A 17,244-nucleotide genomic window follows, 5' to 3' on the forward strand; every position below is an offset into this window, starting at 1 on the left:
GCTTTTCTCTGAGCCATTCTTGGTTTTTTTTGGCTGTGTGTTGTGGATCGTTGTCCTGTTGAAAGACCCATGACCTGCGACTGAAACCAAGCTTTCTGACACTAGGCAGCACATTTCTATCCAGAATGCCTTGATGATCTGGAGATTTGATTTGACCTTCACAACTTCAATTTTCAATTCAATTCAATTTTATTTGTATAGCCCAAAATCACAACAACAGTCGTCTCGATGGGCTTCGAAGTAAAACATGAACTCAAATGGATCACGAATACAAAGAGTTCAAAAGGAAAATACTAAAAATGAACTAACAAACTGACTAAGCTATACCGGCATCCCTGCCCTTAGACCCCCCTTCGCGGTAAGGAAAAACTCCCAAAAAAACCGGATTCCGGAAAAAACGAAGAAACCTCAGGGGTGCCCACATGAAGGAGGGATCCTCCCCCAGGACGGACAGGCGATTTACCAGAAATCTTAGAGAAGAATTAACTTATCTAAATCTACAACTACATATATAAAGTCCAGCAGACGAGCTTCATCCAGCTGTGGTTGGGGGGACAGTCAGGGGCGCGAGTCGAGCCTGAGACAGGATCCACAGCCAGGTGTAGGAGCAAGAGCAGAGACGAGGTACTCGGTCAGGTACAGAGCAGAGACGAGCCAGAGATGAGCCAGAGGCAGGATCCACAGCCAGGTGTAGGAGCAGGAGCGAAGGCGAGGTAGACGGTCAGCAACTGGAGCACGGATGAGCCAACTGGAGTCTGGAAGCACTCCCACTCCCCAGGAGGGGAGACGAAAAGAGGGACAATACATGAATCGCACTGCACCAAACAGAAGCATGGAGAACTAAATGATGAATAATGATCAAGAATGGAGAAGAGAGGAAGGGTAGAAGTAGATGAGAAAAGAGGACAGAACCCCAGTGCACCATAGTTACCCCAGCTTCAACTTCTAGCAGCCTTTTAAAACAAATATTTACTATTAAGTTTAATTTAAACAAATTAACATTAAGTTAAATAATCTCTGAATACTAACTAGTCTGACAATAAGCCTGTCCAAAGAGGAATGTTTTCAGTCTAACTTTGAAGACCCCCTTTCAAGACCCCCTGTGCCAGATGCAGCAAAGCAGCCCCAAAACAGAACTGAGCCTCCTCCATGTTTCACAGTAGGGACAGTGTTCTTTTCGTTGTATTCTTCATTTTTGAGTCTATGAATATAGAGCTGATGTGCCTTGTCAAAAAGCTCCAGTTTTGTCTCATCTGTCCAAAGGACATTTTCCCAGAAGCTTTGTGGCTTGTCAACATGAGTTTTTGCAAATTCCAGTCTGGCTTTTTTATGATTTCCTTTCAACAGTGGTGTCCTCCTTGGTCGTCTCCCATGAAGTTCACTCTGGCTCAAACAACGACAAATGGTGTGATCTGACACTGATGTACCTTGATCTAGGAGTTCACCTTTAATGTCTTTGGAGGTTGTTCTGGGCTCTTTGGATACAATTCCAACTATCCGTCTCCTCAATTTGTCATCAATGTTCCTCTTCCTCTTCGTCCAGGGAGGTTGGCTACTGTCCCGTGGGTCTTAAACTTCTGAATAATATGTGCCACTGTCTTCACAGGAACTTCAAGCTGCTTAGAGATGGTTTTATAGCCTTTACCTTTACGATGTTTGTCTATAAATTTGTTTCTAATGTCCTGGGACAATTCTCTCCTTCGCTTTCTGTTTTCCATGTTCAGTGTGGTTCACACCTTTTCACCAAACAGCAACGTGACCATTTGTCTCCCTTTAAATAGTCAGACTGATTATGGGTTTGAAAAAAGCTGTGATGTCAAATGAAGGACCCCCTGGGCAATTAGTTCTCAGTCTTTTATGAAGGTACCATCATTTTTGTCCAGCCCTATTTCATTTTTTTTTTAATAATTCTGTTAATCAACAACTCAAAAGTAATGGCTGATTTTGATTATTTCATTTTCAATAAATTTTAATTTATTGTTACTTTTGAACGTTTCAAGTTATTTCAGTGAGCATTGTGGACTTTCTTTAACTGAGGGGTACCAACAATTTTGGCCACCACTGTACATCCACTGAGATGGAAGTTTTTCTGTAGCATAATTACAAATAAATATCAATTCCAGAAATGCTTTTTCATTTTCAAAATGAAGCTGCATTTTTTGACTCAAAATTAAAAGTAAAAATCAATCCACCAAACCGCTTTTCTTTTTCTTCAACACTGCTCATTCTGTCACTTCATTAAAATGATAATGAAAATGGTTTTTGACATTTCATTTTCAAAAAGATCTCTTGTAGATGTGTAGCAAATTTCAATAAGAAATATCGAATTTGACAATTAAAATGGATAAACAGAAATGCTTTTTCATTTTCACAAAGTAACAGTATTTCCCTCCTGGAAATAATGTATGCAACACTTTTCGCACGGTGGATGTGAAAACAAATCCTCTCTTTGCCATTTCGCATTAATATGTCATAGAATGTGTGACGTTAAAGTAGAAAATGAAAAAGCTTTTTGAAGGATTGATTTTTAATTTTATTATTGAGTCGGTTGATGTAGTTACATTTGAAAATGAAAAAGCATTTGTTAATCCAATTTTATTGTCAAATTAGATTTATTTTTAATTATGCCACAGAAACAGTTGTGTCATGTAGAAAAGTGGCTTTGTGGCATTACACAACACTTAACGTGGCGCATATAGGTGCAAAGCTGATATGAAAAGCTGCGTTTCCCCATAATAATAATGGATTGGATTTATCTGCGCTTTTCAAGACACCCAAAGCGCTTACATTGTGTCCATTATTCATTCACTCCTCATTCATACTTGGTGACGGTAAGATACGGTTGTAGCCACAGCTGCCCTGGGGCAGACTGACAGAGGTGTGGCTGCCATTTCGCGCCTATGGCCCCTCTGACCATCACCGGGATCATTCATGCACATTCACACACCAGTGGAGCCACACTGGAGGCAAGGAGGGTGAAGTGTCTTGCCCAAGGACACAACGACATTTTTGGCTGGTGGGAGCGGGGATTGAACCGCCAACCCTTCGATCATTGGACGACCCGCTCAACCACCTGAGCCACTGTCACCCAATGTCAGAAATGATTGACGGCGTAAACGGTCAAAGAGTTATATGTCAAAGAGGGTGTTATTTGATGATCTCCATGCTGAAGACCTGGCCTTGACATTTACTCTGAATTCTTGTAAATGATCTTGCTATTATGCATCATAGGAAGCATCACTGCTGACTCTCTTTAATTGGATTTCCCCACATGCTTAGTCCATTTATGGTACCCATAACCTAATCGTTGTTTAATCCATTTATACCTGCAGTATTCTATTTACATGGGAGCACTGATGGATCCTTGTTGCTAAACGTCTTAAAAATGGATTGATAATGTTTTTTCTGACCAATGCTTAGTGAAAATTGTCTAATTAAGCTCATTCTTAACCCTGTTTAGCTGCATGTTCGATGAAGACCACCAACTGCAAGATGCTTGTAAAGTTGACTTTTTTTCTTATAGAAAGCTGGTGAATGCAGACTAAAGTACATGTTAGGGCTGAGAGTTTCTAATGCAGTAGTCCCTCGTTTATCACAAGTTACCTTCTAAAAATAGCCTGTGATAGGTGAAAGAGTAGTCAACTCTATTTTTTCCAATTACTCTAGATGTTTTCTGTAAGACTGTAAAACCCTCCACTACACACACTGCTCAGACTGACATGAACATTTTCACACTTCTCTAAGGTTTGAACCTTCAAAGTTCAAACCTTTATATAAAAAAAAGTCCATTACATTGAAGGTTCATGTAACATTTGGCAAACTGAACGCATTCTGTAATGGAGAAGTGGCACGGAAGTGATTGATTGACGATGCGCTGCAGTCAATCAGGAGACAGAATGCACTGTTTAAAAAAAACATGCAAAAACTACAAGGCTGTAAAGGTTGAAATGGGGTATAGCAAAGGACCACTGTATAGACTTCTTGTCACATTTTGGTGCAGGATCTTTTAATCATTCCGAGTTTTGTGTTTACAGAAGAAGAAAAGAACCAAATCGAAGCCAACAACTGTGTAGAGAAGGACATTAACACAGACCCATGGCCCGGCTATCGCTACACAGGAAAGCTACGCCCTTATTACCCTCTGGTAAGTTTATATATTTATATGTATGTATTCTTTTTCTATAATTTCACCAATATGTTAAATGTAGTGTCTTCTCCTGTTGGTGTCCAGACTCCCATGAGGCTTGTACCAAGTGGAATCCAGAGGCCTGACTATGCCGATCATCCCAGAGGTAACTTCCTTCTGCTGGTTAAACTGGTTACCATTCTGCTAAGAAAGCTTGCACAGTCTTGAAAAGTTGTTTGTGAGAATATATTTAGCGACACTTTTGGATTAATGTTTCCAACAAATTTATGGAGCCTAATTAATAAAGTAGTAATTACATCTAAAAGAATCAATGGCCTTTACCTGATGCCATCATTCGATTTATTTCTTGATCTGACTTTATGCTGAAAAAGTTTTCAAGTTTTTCATTGAAGGAGAGTTTTAATGAAATTCTGACTTTATATTGTGCAATAATTGAGTTTGCAGGGTATTGGAGGGTGTCTTCAGTGGGATCTAATGAGTGCGGTGAGGCTTTTCCCAGTCACATTAGGGGTGTAATGTGTGACCAGGCTGGAAGGTGTGAGATCACTGTGACCCTGTCTTCGCTTCAGTTTCTTGTGTGTGTTGTTGCTTCTCATAATGACTCCACTGCAGACGAGCATTTAAATGAGTTGATTTATCGACGTTTGTTGACCCCAGGTATACCTGGAAAATTGCACAGTGAGATATGCTCGAGCGGAAATTGAAACCACTGCAACGGAACAGGATGTAACTAATGACTTAGACTCAATAAGCTACTAGTTTGCATTGAGAGCTGTAACCTGTTGCCATCCTGCTGCGGACAGGAGAATGAGCTCAGCCAAGCCTGAGTTGAGTTCGTTTTGCATGAATGGGCAGTGGAGCTGATGGTGTTGATTCAAAAACTACAGCCAGACTGATACCGCAGTTACCCGCATTCAGCAGTTTAAGGACCCACTCCAATGAAAATAGTGTTTTTTTTACAAGTTCTTGTGGCAATTTCTAATGATGGAAGGCTATAATAAGATCATTTTATTCAAATCATTGCAAATCAAGTGCAAACAAAAAATGTTGATTTAAAAAAAAAAAAAAAAAAGTAACATTTTGATGTGGAAAAAAGCTCCATTCTGATGCATCCACTTGTAGACGACTTGATCCATGTACGCCTTTTGTTTCCTCGTCCGAGCTGCCATGTGGTTCAAACCTGTTTGGCTGGATGCCTCCAATATTGCTACCGTAATCATTTTTGTTGAACCAGTAATGTTAGGTCGGGGGTGTGAGGGGCTGTAAGCCAATAGGAGATCAACAGAGAGGAAGGGGGGCGTGCTTGCTCTGCAGCAACAGCCTCAACACAGAGGTACATTTCTAATGAACTACTGCCTCTCTGTAGAAACAACACAGATTTTTTGATTTTTGCCTTTAAACGACGCAATCATAATTAAAAGACCACGGGAGACGGTTTCACTACAGGAAATCATCAAAAGATGATCAGTGAGACTTTACCATGAAGATCTGTAGGAGTTTTGCTCTTCCCCTTTATTGAATCACTTTAAGTAGCATTTACTTGCACATGCATGTCATGGGGGAGGAGGAGGAGGAGGAGGATCTATCATCTTACCAATTATATTTGACGAGGCCTGAAGAGACAGGAGCTAAAATGAGCCATGTGTGTCGTGTTCTTCTTATAGACTCGCAAAGAAAAGAGAATTCAGGAAGAAAAATATGAGCCTTTTTTTAAAAGTACAAACTTGGCTAAATTCGATTTCTTGACATTTTTACAGTTATCAGGATTGGATATTACAGCAAAGGGCCTGAATTACATAACTTTTTAATTTTATTTTTTCAGCGGAATCAGGTTTAGTCATTTTTGGGAATTTTTTTATTCTGAAACTTTTTCTGTCTGGATGTGAAACTTTTACAGCTTCTGCTGTAAAGTAAGGCAGACTGAGAGGACCACCCACCAGGTCACGCCTGCATGTGCGTCTGCAGGGGATTGCAACTGTCAGTTTCAATCAGCGGGGCCGTCGGTTTGTCGATTGGTCGGCCAGTTTGTCATTTTTGTGTCGTTGGAGAAAAAGAGTAAGATCTGCAATTTATGAACGGTAGGGCTGCACATTATGAGGAAAACTCACGATATGCGATATTGGTAATTAATATTGCGATAACGATATAAATTGAGGTATATAAACAAATAGAAAAAAAAACGAAAACATAATTTCCATTTCACTGCAACAGTTTAAAAAGTATACTCCAAATGACCCTTGTCGACGTAGGAGGCAAACATCAAACATAAAAGGGCTCATCTCATTGATCAAAAACGTAAACGGGTCCTTCTGATTGGTTAAATGCATAAAGGGATTTATTTCATTTGTTCAATATTTCAAGCTGCCATGAGTTTGTTTTAGCACATTTAAGGTAATCATTTATTGCGATTTTTGCCGTCTTTTGCGGTATGCATATTGCACAGCTTGATTTCGCGATAACGATAAATTTGCGGTATATTGTGCAGGCCTAATGAACGGCCAAAATAAGTCAATGAGGCGCTGCAACCACAGACCTTGTAATTTGAAAAGTCCTCCACAAAGCTGAGTTTGTGGCATTTGTAGTCAGAGATCAAGCTACAGCTAACGGAAGCCAAGGGACAGCTAGTGACCCTCTACTGGCTTTGAGGGGAAGTGAAAAGAGGAAACCTATGAGGAAACGCATGCAATTCATGGACTGTTGGTAAAAAAAAATCTCATTCAGCAAAAGTTAGAATTGGCAGGTCATGTTTTTTTTAAATACTAACGATGGCCAAGAGAACTGCAGTCAGTGCTTCTGTAGTAATTGCTATTCTTTGCTAGCTATTAAATGGGCTGACGAACCAAAGTTTGTTTGGTGTGATCAAAGCATGAGGTTCAACATGACCATTGGATCCCAACCCGGAGCTGGTTCAGTCTAAGAGTTTGGTAAAATCTTAAGGAAATGTCTTCCCGCTAGCAGAGAATGTCACAACTGCTCTTATGGCTGGATATTAAGCAAAAAATGGCTGTCACAAAGTATCAAGGTCGTAGCACGCTGCGTGAGCCAGAAAATGTTCGTGCACATTTCTTTTTACGGGCACGCTGCAGTTGTGAACACCTAAACAATACCTAGGGGCATGTAAGGGTGAGGTTGGTGAAACACAGGTGTGATGTGTGGATATTCCATTATTTTCCTACCCCTCTGAACACTGCGCAAGGAGCCCGGGAGTGCTGTTCACGTGAGAAGTGTGTGCTCCTTGTTTGCTTCTTGTGTGCAGTCTGACTGTTTGAATTTAGGAAATTAACTAGAGTGTAATTTGTGATACGCAAATGCGTATCATCTGCCCACTCTGTACATGTAGCGTTAATGCGCTGTTGGTAAGGGACCAGTACGCGCAACATACTGAGGACTGGGGATGGGCTGATATAATTTTGTCCAGCCAACACTGATAACCGATATGTCCATTGCCCCGTGGCCGGTAGCCGATATCTGCAGATACCAATACTTGAGTGACTACAGTAACAGAAAATGTAGATTTCCTTTTTGTTTCTTTATTAAAAAATGCGCAACTTTTCTTTTACTGGGCGATCACATTGTACTTGACCTTTTAAACTTACAGCAAAGGATCTCAAAGGAACAAGCATCTCATTAAAACCTTAATATAAATATATCTGAAAGCATTCGAGCCATTTATTCAATATTAGACATTACTGTAAACTATAAGCTCCCCATTGCCAGAGATCTATTAGGAACAACATGTATCCCTATCGAAAATAACATTTATCTGTAAACAGTCAATTACTGACTGTGGATGTGTAAATATAAGCATCAAAATCTATAAGGAGCAGGTATACAATTAAAAAATAGTGTTTCTGAAAAACAGACAGAAGTACTTTATAGTATTTATAATATTCTATAATATTTTTTTAAATATTGGACCAATTCCGATAAAGTAAAGTTATGCAAATATCGGCTGATACCGATACTATCACCGATATATCACCCATCCCTACTAACGACTACAAAGATTTTTCTGAGATGCATCAGAGCGTAAGCTCAGAGATTTTTGTACTCACCCTGTAGACTCTGCTGCCAGGAGGGGGGCTGTATTTGACTTGTACACAAATTGTTCTGGTGTCTGTGTTGCTAGGCAACGGCTCATATTCATCCAACAATCATTTTCTTGACTTGGTGAATTATAGATCAGTGAATTGTTTATGAAGCCTCTGCTTTGACCGACACTTGTTTGTATTCTCTGCTTGGCGAGAATCTCCGGCCCTGGTTGAATAAATAGTTGGATAACACGTTTGCTGTTTTATGGCTGAGCCGCCTGACGGCTCTGAAACCTGTGCTTCCTTGTTCTCCACACAGCCGTGGCAGTTCTGCTGTGTTCTGACGAGACGGCAGTGTGAGTTTTGTTAGCTTTCAGGTTCTAAAGCTGTAGTGTAGTCCCTGCAGGAGCTGCTAGTTATTCATAGAACCAGAAAACTGGGAAGGGCTTTTATGATCGCTCTGTTTTGGATTTAAGCATCAAATCTGTAAAAAAAAAAAAAAAAGCAGACTTTTGTTCTGTTTTTGGATTAAGGAAGATCCTTTAAAAAAACAAACACTTATTTTTTATTTTTTAAAACTATAAATATTTTAGTGTAAAAAACATAAGTGTAAACAAATTCTGATTGATTTTAATTTCAACAAACTTTTTATTAATCCAATCAATTTTCTTTCAAAATTAAAACAAGGATTCACTAAAGCTTTAAACCACTGAATTCACATAAAAATAAACGCTTTGATAAATTTGTAAAAAGCAAAAGCAATCTTTTTATGGGGACAGCTTTAGTTCGGAATACGCAGCATTTGACAGCCAGTGAAACGTGTAGGGAACTCCACGGCTCATTATCTTCAGTTTGAGACTGCAGTGCACCAGCCGGAGTCACTTATGAAGCTGCTGGCCTCAAGTGGCAGGCGGGAGAGCTGCCACTCTCATGGATATTCAGACAGCCTAATGAGACGGAGCCAAGGCTAGGAAGAAACTATTTAAAGACCCGAGAAGGAAAGCGATTTCTGATTTTATATATATGTAAATAACTACAGAACAGTCTTGAGGGGTTGTTAAAAAAAATCAAGTTAAAAGCAACAAAAAAAGCAAATAAAAAGTTTTAAATGATTGAAAATGTGTTACAAAAATCCAATAAATCACTGCTGCTTATAGTGAGAAATGTAACATCCAACTGTTCAGACTCACTTTGGAACGCATCAAACGTGCTTCCTTACCCACTCTGCTGAAAACCCAGTTCTTAACATGTTCTGGCGGCATTTTTCTGATGATGGAAGACAAATAAAATTGCAATTCTGAGTATTTCTTAATTTATTGTGAATCAGGACCGGACAAAAAAAATTGTATTTGTGATGTAGCTCTCTGCTCCGCCCCCATCTGGCTCAAAAGTCAACGTTTGGATAGCTCCAAAAATGCTCGCTATTTTTGTTGTACCGCTAATGTAAAGTTGGGAGGGTGAGGGGCTGTACGCTAGCAGGAAAGAGTGTAAACATTAAGCTCTCAGTAATGGTGAAGGGAAGGGGGAACGGGGTTGCTCCACGCCATCAGTTCCTCCCACACCTCAGAGTTGAATTTCGAATGAATTGCTGCCGCTTTGCAGAACCTAAAAACTGCTTAATCAAAAGCTCAAAAGATGATCGGACTTTATTTGAGAGGAGATTTGAGAGATGCTGACGGTCACATGGGGCAGCATTGGTGGCTCGACTCATCATCATCATCATCATCATCTGTCCCTGTGGGGCAGCAAGAGACGCCTGTCCCACAAGGTCATATTTCACATTTAATCCAAAGCTTTCTAGACTTTTTTGCTGTAGATGCCATGCTTTTTCTAGAGATGCAGGTGCTTTCTAGGAATTGTTTCTTGTCCTCAACTTTAATCCACTTTTTGGGTCTTTAAAGCTTCCAGGAGTCTGACTTCACAGAAGGTAAACCCTAAAGCTGCCGTGAATAGATCTTATTTTTTATGGCTCTAGTTTCAGTGTAGCAAAGTGAAGAGGGAAAAAAAGCCAACGCTTGGTGGTTTTTAGAGCAGCACATGATTTATTCAACCGTTACTTGTGATAGAAAAGAGAAATCGATCTGGAGAATGTAAATCCAGCTCTGCCTATCAGAAAATTGATTGACTGACAGCAGCTGCTGCTTCAAGGTCCTGCTTCAAAGAGCTCTTCAGCTTAGCCGAGGTTTGATCTGTGAGTGATGCCGGCTGCCTGTCCTTGTTTCCGGCCCGTAGGGATGTCCGAGTCCGAGCAGTTCTTGAAGGGGACGTCGCAGATCAAGATCCTCTCTCCAGAGGACATTGAAGGCATGAGAGTCGTGTGCAAGGTGACAAACTCTCCTTCTTTGCTCAGCCCCTCTGTTTAGAGATTTTTAACGTGGGTTTCTTTTGCAGCTGGCCCGAGAAGTGCTGGAAATTGCAGCCTTGATGGTAAAACCAGGAGTCACAACAGAAGAAATCGATCATGCCGTGCATTTGGTATGTAGACCCCCTCAAACAGGCCAAGTGGAGCACACACAGGAGAAGCAGTAAACCTCCAGTATTATATTATATCACAAAGCTCGCACATCCATCCTTATTAGTACACCTCAGCACAAACAGGAGGGTTCAGATCACATCCAACTTCCCAACTCTTTTGGTCCCATTGATCAAATTCACTAGAAGTCTTCAAAATGAATCCATCAGGTTTCCTCAACAAAACACACAAGAGTCCTCTAATACCAATCCATGAGTGCATTGACTGTTGGAAGAAACTCTCCTTTGCCTGTCTGGGTTTAGCTTTTTAGGATACAGGTTAGAGTTGGGGAAGATAAATACTAGTTTCCAGTGGCAATCTCTCCATCAAGAGATGGATTCAACTTTGAATTTTAGTCTTTTACACCAGAGCTTTAGCTCCAGTTTGATGTTCTTTGAACTAGCATAACTTCAACTATAGACGCGAATAACGGAATTCCAACGGATTCCGAAGCAGAAAAAAAGCAGCTTTGCTCTGAAATGCAACACATTACAGAAGTAAAATGTTGACATAATCAACGTACATAAGGCGATTCAGACTGAAAGAAACCCATTGGAAGTAGGTTGTTTGTGTGAACAATGGAAGAGTTATGGTAGTTTGAAGAATGTGTTATTTGCTGCTGCTGGTGACACCTCTGGTGTTGAGGTTAAAATGTTGTTATTCATTCAACACAAATGCTTTTATGAAAGACAATACAAGCTAAAAAAAAAAAGAGCCAACAGTTTCCAAAGAAGAACATTAGGACCTGATTATGAGTGGATTTGGTTCGATTTTTATTTTATTATTATTTTTTTTAAGGATTGAAATATAATTGAATACTGCAAGAAAAAAATTTCAAAACACAGATGTAATCAAACAGACTGTGACATCAACGAATACATTAATTGGAATACAAAGAGTAAATGAACAAATGGTGGAATCATGCCATTTTTTTCAAAAGTGTCATTTTTCATAATCATAGTAATCTCATAGGTTAGATTAATTAAATATATTGATTACCAACTAAAGTCAAGTAGAGTTTGATTTGTGTCTTGAGAGGGGGAGGAAGTGAATTTAGATGATCCCACCCCATCGAGTTATTTTTTTTATATATATTTTTGCATAGTTTTTATAATCCGGTACTTATTTGATCAAGTGCAGATTATTTGTCAAATTACAATGGAGTGCTTATTGAATAATCTCAGAAAATATTGTTACATCATGTCTGTAAGCTTGAATACAAAATCACAGTTCCAGCAGCAGATATATTTACTAACTGATTGGTAAAAGTGGAGGAAGTGAAGTTGGGCTGGTTGTTGGTGCTTTGTCTCAAAGTTCTGGAGACTTAAGGATTGTTTTGTGCATTAGCACCTTCTTTGGATCACTCCGTCAATTTGTTGTGGCAGGAAATCTGCTGATGATGAAGAACATCTGTTGGAGTTGCAGCGTGTAAACAATCTGCCGTGTGGTGATTTCTCGCATCGCTCCGTGTTTGTAGATGCAGTCAGTCCCATTCTTCCTCCCGTGTTGTGTTTAAATTTCTCATTTCATGCCGCAGGTGTCTGGCGCGTGTGCTCACATTATACATAAATACGGCTCTGCTCGTTCCATTATCTGTCTCCATAAACAACATGCTGTGTGTGTTCAGGCCTGCACAGCGAGGAACTGCTACCCTTCACCTCTCAACTACTACAACTTCCCCAAATCGTCCTGCACGTCGGTCAATGAAGTCATCTGTCACGGCATCCCAGACAGAAGGTCCCTGCAGGAAGGAGACATCCTCAACGGTTCGTGCATCACAGTTTTATCTGACGCGCCCAAACAAGCCCAGCTTTGATCTTCCTCTCAAACTAGAAACTGCTTTAGCTTCTGAAATGTCAAAGTCAAGTCCTTGGAAGTGTCGTGCTGCTATTTTATCAACGAGAGCTGAAGAGGGATTTGATTCCCGAGTGGCGAGTATTGGTGGCAGCGTTCTGAAACGGTGTCGGCAGGAGTTTGGCCGATTCTAGCTGGTTTTTATGAATGTGTCTACTGTGACGTCCACCGCTCCCCTCGGAGCCTGTGATAGAGCACTTTCCACCAACGGCTCTCTGGCTGTGTGTTCCTACAAGACGAATAGTTTCATTAACCTTTCCCAGTGCAGAATCTGAATATTTCCTCTGTAGTGGTGAGTCTCTCTGCAGACGCGGCGTTCTCATCTGCAGTTCATGTACAACATTTTGCTTTTTCAAATATTGTTAACCCAACATTTTTCCTCTAACACAATGAGCCTGCATATTTATTCCCTCTTCACTTACACAGTGGACATCACCGTCTATCATAATGGTTTCCACGGCGACCTCAATGAAACCTTCTTTGTGGGGGAGGTAGATGAAGGAGCGAAGAAGCTGGTCCAGACGACGTATGAATGCCTTATGCAAGCCATCGACTCCGGTAGGCTCTGGAGAGATTTCCCTTCCTTAATCTCACTTAGTTTATTTTTTCAAATGCATCGTTTTGGAAGCAACATGAGGGAATAAAAAGGTGTGCACCTGTTTAGTCTTTAAAGCCTAAATTTGTGGGGAAAAAGCATCTGTGTGTGTGATTGTGTGCGTGTGTGTGGTTAGATATGTTAACATGTATCACCATATTCTGGTCTTAAACCCTATTTCACTTGCTGAGAACTAAATAAACTCCTACTAAAACCAAGAGCTGGAGAAAAAGTCCGTCCAGAAATCTCAGGAAATGTTGTTTCGCTGTTTCTAAAATTACACAGACAAAACAAAAAGTCATGTTTGGTAGGTTTCACAGACGAGAGGGTTTTTTTTTTCAAAATAAAGTAAGATGGTGTTTTAGTGAATGCCATATTCAAAACGTAGAGCATTTTCTCGGTAAGATCGTCTGAATTTATTTACAGAAACGAGAGGATTTCTTTTTAAAACCGTATTTTGATTATTTCATTCCAGAGCAGAGTGTGAGTAAGGATAACTTTCACTGTCATTGAAGAAAAGGTTTGAAAAAACCAAATTGGTTTTGTTTCATACTGGAGGATGACCATAGACAACAGTTACATAATGTAATCACAATATTTTGTGTTAATGTTATAAAAACTCTTTCACTTCCTTTATTAGTGGGGTTATAATTTTTGGAACCCACTGAAGACGTCAGGTCAGCCTGAAGGGTTGAGAGTTCAAAAATAAAGCTGGAAGATGATTTTATTCAAAAAAACATTTACAGCCGTTTGGTCATAAAATTGTCAATAAACACAATTTTTTCTTCTTGCCTCTTTTCATGCTTGCTGTTATTGCAAAATTAATCTACCATGTTTTATTCTGAAATGACTTGAAAGAAGTTTGACTTCCTTTAAATTAGACTATCAGGCCAGATAAGAGCTTATTTGAAATGGATGTGAATTTGTGGGGATGAAAACTCTGATTTTCACAGTAAAAGCACATCTTTTTGTTCATATCCACATTCATAAGACATGGGAATAGCTCATGTAATATAAGGGAGTTGTGGTATGTTTGTGTTTTTGCATGTTTTTTTAGATGAAAGGGGAAAATAAAACCATTTTATAAAACTACTGGGCGAAGCTTTTGAGGAAAATTAAGTAACATCAACAAAAAACCTTTTTGAAAATATTCAAGAACTGGTGATCTGCTCTTTACGTTAAAACGGGTGAATGTAATTCCAGAAGAAAGTGACGCTGGGAGGTAAATGAAGGCTTTGTCGTCTGTCCTGATCTCCTCAGTGAAGCCCGGCGTTCGCTACAGAGAGTTGGGGAACGTCATTCAAAAGCACGCCCAGGCTAACGGCTTCTCCGTGGTCCGGAGCTACTGCGGCCATGGCATCCACAGACTCTTTCACACCGCCCCCAATGTGCCACACTATGCCAGTGAGTGGCCACGCAGCTGCCAGCATCCAAAGGCTTCTCTCTTCCTGCTCTGTGGGGCATTAATGCTGCTGCTTTCATTGAACAGAAAACAAAGCAGTCGGAGTCATGAAGCCGGGTCACGTGTTCACCATCGAGCCCATGATTTGTGAAGGTGAGTTTGAAAGATACGGCATGTAGTAGGGGATGTCCCGATCATCTTGTTTTGGCTCTTTTCCAATTCAGTCATTTGATTTGAAGTATCTGCCGACACCAAGTCCTGATCCCATACGTTTGTAACACATTTTTAAAATGAACAGATCCTGATTTTTACTTTATTAAACTTATTTTATCATTTAACTCTCCTTTCTGAGAAGTAGCTTAAACAATTGAGAAAAAATGGTTCACTATTAGCTACTAAAAATGGGGAATAATGAGTCATGTGAAAAGGTTTGGTGACTGTAGCTTTAATATCTTTAGAACTGTTCAACATTTTTAATCACATGTGATTCATTCTTACCATAAATTCCTGAAAATGAAGGAAAATCGTTGTAGCATGAATAAGCCATTTGTTAAAAAATGATTAGATTGGTTTAAAAGGATTACAATGGTTATAAAAAAAACTAGCTTTTTTCTTTTGAAATGCCTTTTTAGGTCATTGTTTGAGTTAAACAAACCAATAGAGACACTTGCTGTCAGTTGTATAGTTTAATAAGAGTTTTTGAGCCCAGAATCTGTTAAAATCTTGCTAAATTTACCGAACTGTTTTTGTGCGCCTCCTGCTCAAACTAGTGCCGTATTCTGTCGCGCTTTACAGCAATAAGACTGTGATCTGCTCACGGTATACACACCTCTACTTAAGTGTTTATCTGTGATTAAAAGCTTGAAATGTATAGCGTTGATCAAAATAATGAGAATAAAGAAAATATCCGATTCCTGGTTGGGACACAACATCTAATTCTGATCCAATCTGAAATCACGTAATGGGGCCTGATTTCCAATCACGTGATCAGACTTGGACATCCGTGGCGTATACTTCCTTTTGTAAACCTACTAGAGATTAAAATATATATATTGGTCAGCAATTAGAATAAAAGCAGTTGGAAACCTTAAAACTGTTATGAGACTTTAAAACAAATTGGGATTTTTCCCGCTGGTTGTAGAAACAATGCAAAACTACCTTTTGAAGGGATGTTTTCAATTCTTGTAAAGTAAAAAGAGGTTTAATTGATGCTGTGCTGAACGTCTCAGGTGGCTGGCAGGATGAGACATGGCCTGACGGCTGGACGGCGGTGACCAGAGACGGGAAGAGGTCGGCTCAGTTCGAGCACACCCTGCTGGTGACGGAGACCGGCTGTGAGATCCTCACTCGCCGCCTGGAGGAAAACGGACGCGCTCATTTCCTGAGCCAAATGTAGGCTGGACTGGCACGCACCGACTGGACTCTACCAGACAGACCCAGCGCGCACACACACACAAACACACACACTCAATCCAAAATCAAGAGGCACCACTCCAAGAGCTCAGCACGACTGAAGCTCACACGAATTAAATGTTGGTTCCTCAACCTAAACAAAAAGTACTTGAATGTGTCTGTATCCAATGTGGATGACCTTATTAGTGAGATCTGTATATCCTCTGAGGGAAATGGAAGAGTATTTATAACATTTGCTTTTACTTCACGAGCAGACGCCTGACATCAGGTCTGCGTTCACCTCTGGCTCCTGTGATCCAGAGATTTTACTAGCTGCCTAGCTGATGTTTGTTGTTGTTCTGAGCTCAGGGCAAATTCAACTAGTGCAGCACTCTTTGTTTCTTTTCTTTTCAGCCTCGACTAACCTTCATCAATTCCACCATGATGGAGACAAAGAATCAGCAATACTCAAAACAGGAAGAAACAGCCTACAAGGCTTAAAACCCGCCAACCTAGTTCAAGAATATTAATTCAAGAATTGCTGGTGTGAAAAAAACAAAACAGGAAGTTTATTTTCCAGCTCAGTGGAAGAAAATGCTGGCAGATGAAACAAAGTATTTTCACCAGCGCCTTTAAGTATTAACAGCTACCGCATGTCTCATTCAGATTTGACATGAGAACTGCGTGGTTTAGGTGTTATAACCTGGATTACCAAGCTTTAGACACGCACAGTCTGCTGTCTCTGCAGGCCTTTTCTGGCTGTTGCTATATACTGGACCCATGCAGCGGTTCGCACAGTTGCCGCTTCTCCTTTCTGTTGCACACTTCAGCAATGGTTGCTAAGAGAGTCAAAGCAACCTGAGTGTTTCCAAAGCCCTGGTGTAGCAAACCCAGCCTTAACGGGAATCTCACAATTAAAGCTTTCTGAGTGTCCACACCCCCCCTCCCCAACACACACACCATGAAGTTTTCAGTTGTTTGATTCTTTTGCTGCACGCAGCGCTGTTTCCACACTTTCAGAGAGCCAATGTGATCGGTTCACCGCCATCTCTGTATCTCTAAAGGAGTAATAAATGACTCTTCAGTAGTTCTGTGTGTGACTTTATCCTTGAATCAATCAATGATCAGAATCTTTGAAGTCTCTTCATTTATCAGCCTTTTCGTGAAGCAAATCTCTTTTAATAAAATCCTTTCTGAACTTTAAGGTGGCTGCTTCACAGTTTTTCTTTTAGTATCTCGACATGAATAAGTTTTATTTCCATTTCATAGATGTGAATACATGTTTGCCCTAATTGTACAGATTGACCTTTC

At 40.2% G+C, this 17,244-nt stretch overlaps 1 protein-coding gene across 2 annotated transcripts in view; it reads left to right on the forward strand.

Moving 5' to 3' along the window:
* Window positions 1-17,020, forward strand: part of metap1 (methionyl aminopeptidase 1) — a 19,439-nt gene extending 2,419 nt beyond the window's left edge. The window contains exons 3-12 of one of the 2 annotated variants that reach the window (XM_004082655.2): window positions 4,035-4,144; window positions 4,232-4,292; window positions 10,411-10,502; window positions 10,570-10,653; window positions 12,318-12,456; window positions 12,971-13,102; window positions 14,400-14,543; window positions 14,629-14,694; window positions 15,771-15,933; window positions 16,348-17,020. In XM_004082655.2, the coding sequence (XP_004082703.2) occupies window positions 4,035-4,144; window positions 4,232-4,292; window positions 10,411-10,502; window positions 10,570-10,653; window positions 12,318-12,456; window positions 12,971-13,102; window positions 14,400-14,543; window positions 14,629-14,694; window positions 15,771-15,933; window positions 16,348-16,357 (1,001 nt within the window). In that variant the 3' untranslated portion in view covers window positions 16,358-17,020. Of the gene's footprint in view, window positions 1-4,034; window positions 4,145-4,231; window positions 4,293-10,410; window positions 10,503-10,569; window positions 10,654-12,317; window positions 12,457-12,970; window positions 13,103-14,399; window positions 14,544-14,628; window positions 14,695-15,770 lie in introns of both variants that reach the window. The other variant, XM_020713781.1, reaches the window with a different exon arrangement.
* Window positions 17,021-17,244: the final 224 nt, after the last annotated feature.

The sequence above is a fragment of the Oryzias latipes genome, chromosome 22, assembly GCF_002234675.1.
Source record: "Oryzias latipes chromosome 22, ASM223467v1".
In the NCBI taxonomy this organism is placed as follows: domain Eukaryota; kingdom Metazoa; phylum Chordata; class Actinopteri; order Beloniformes; family Adrianichthyidae; genus Oryzias; species Oryzias latipes.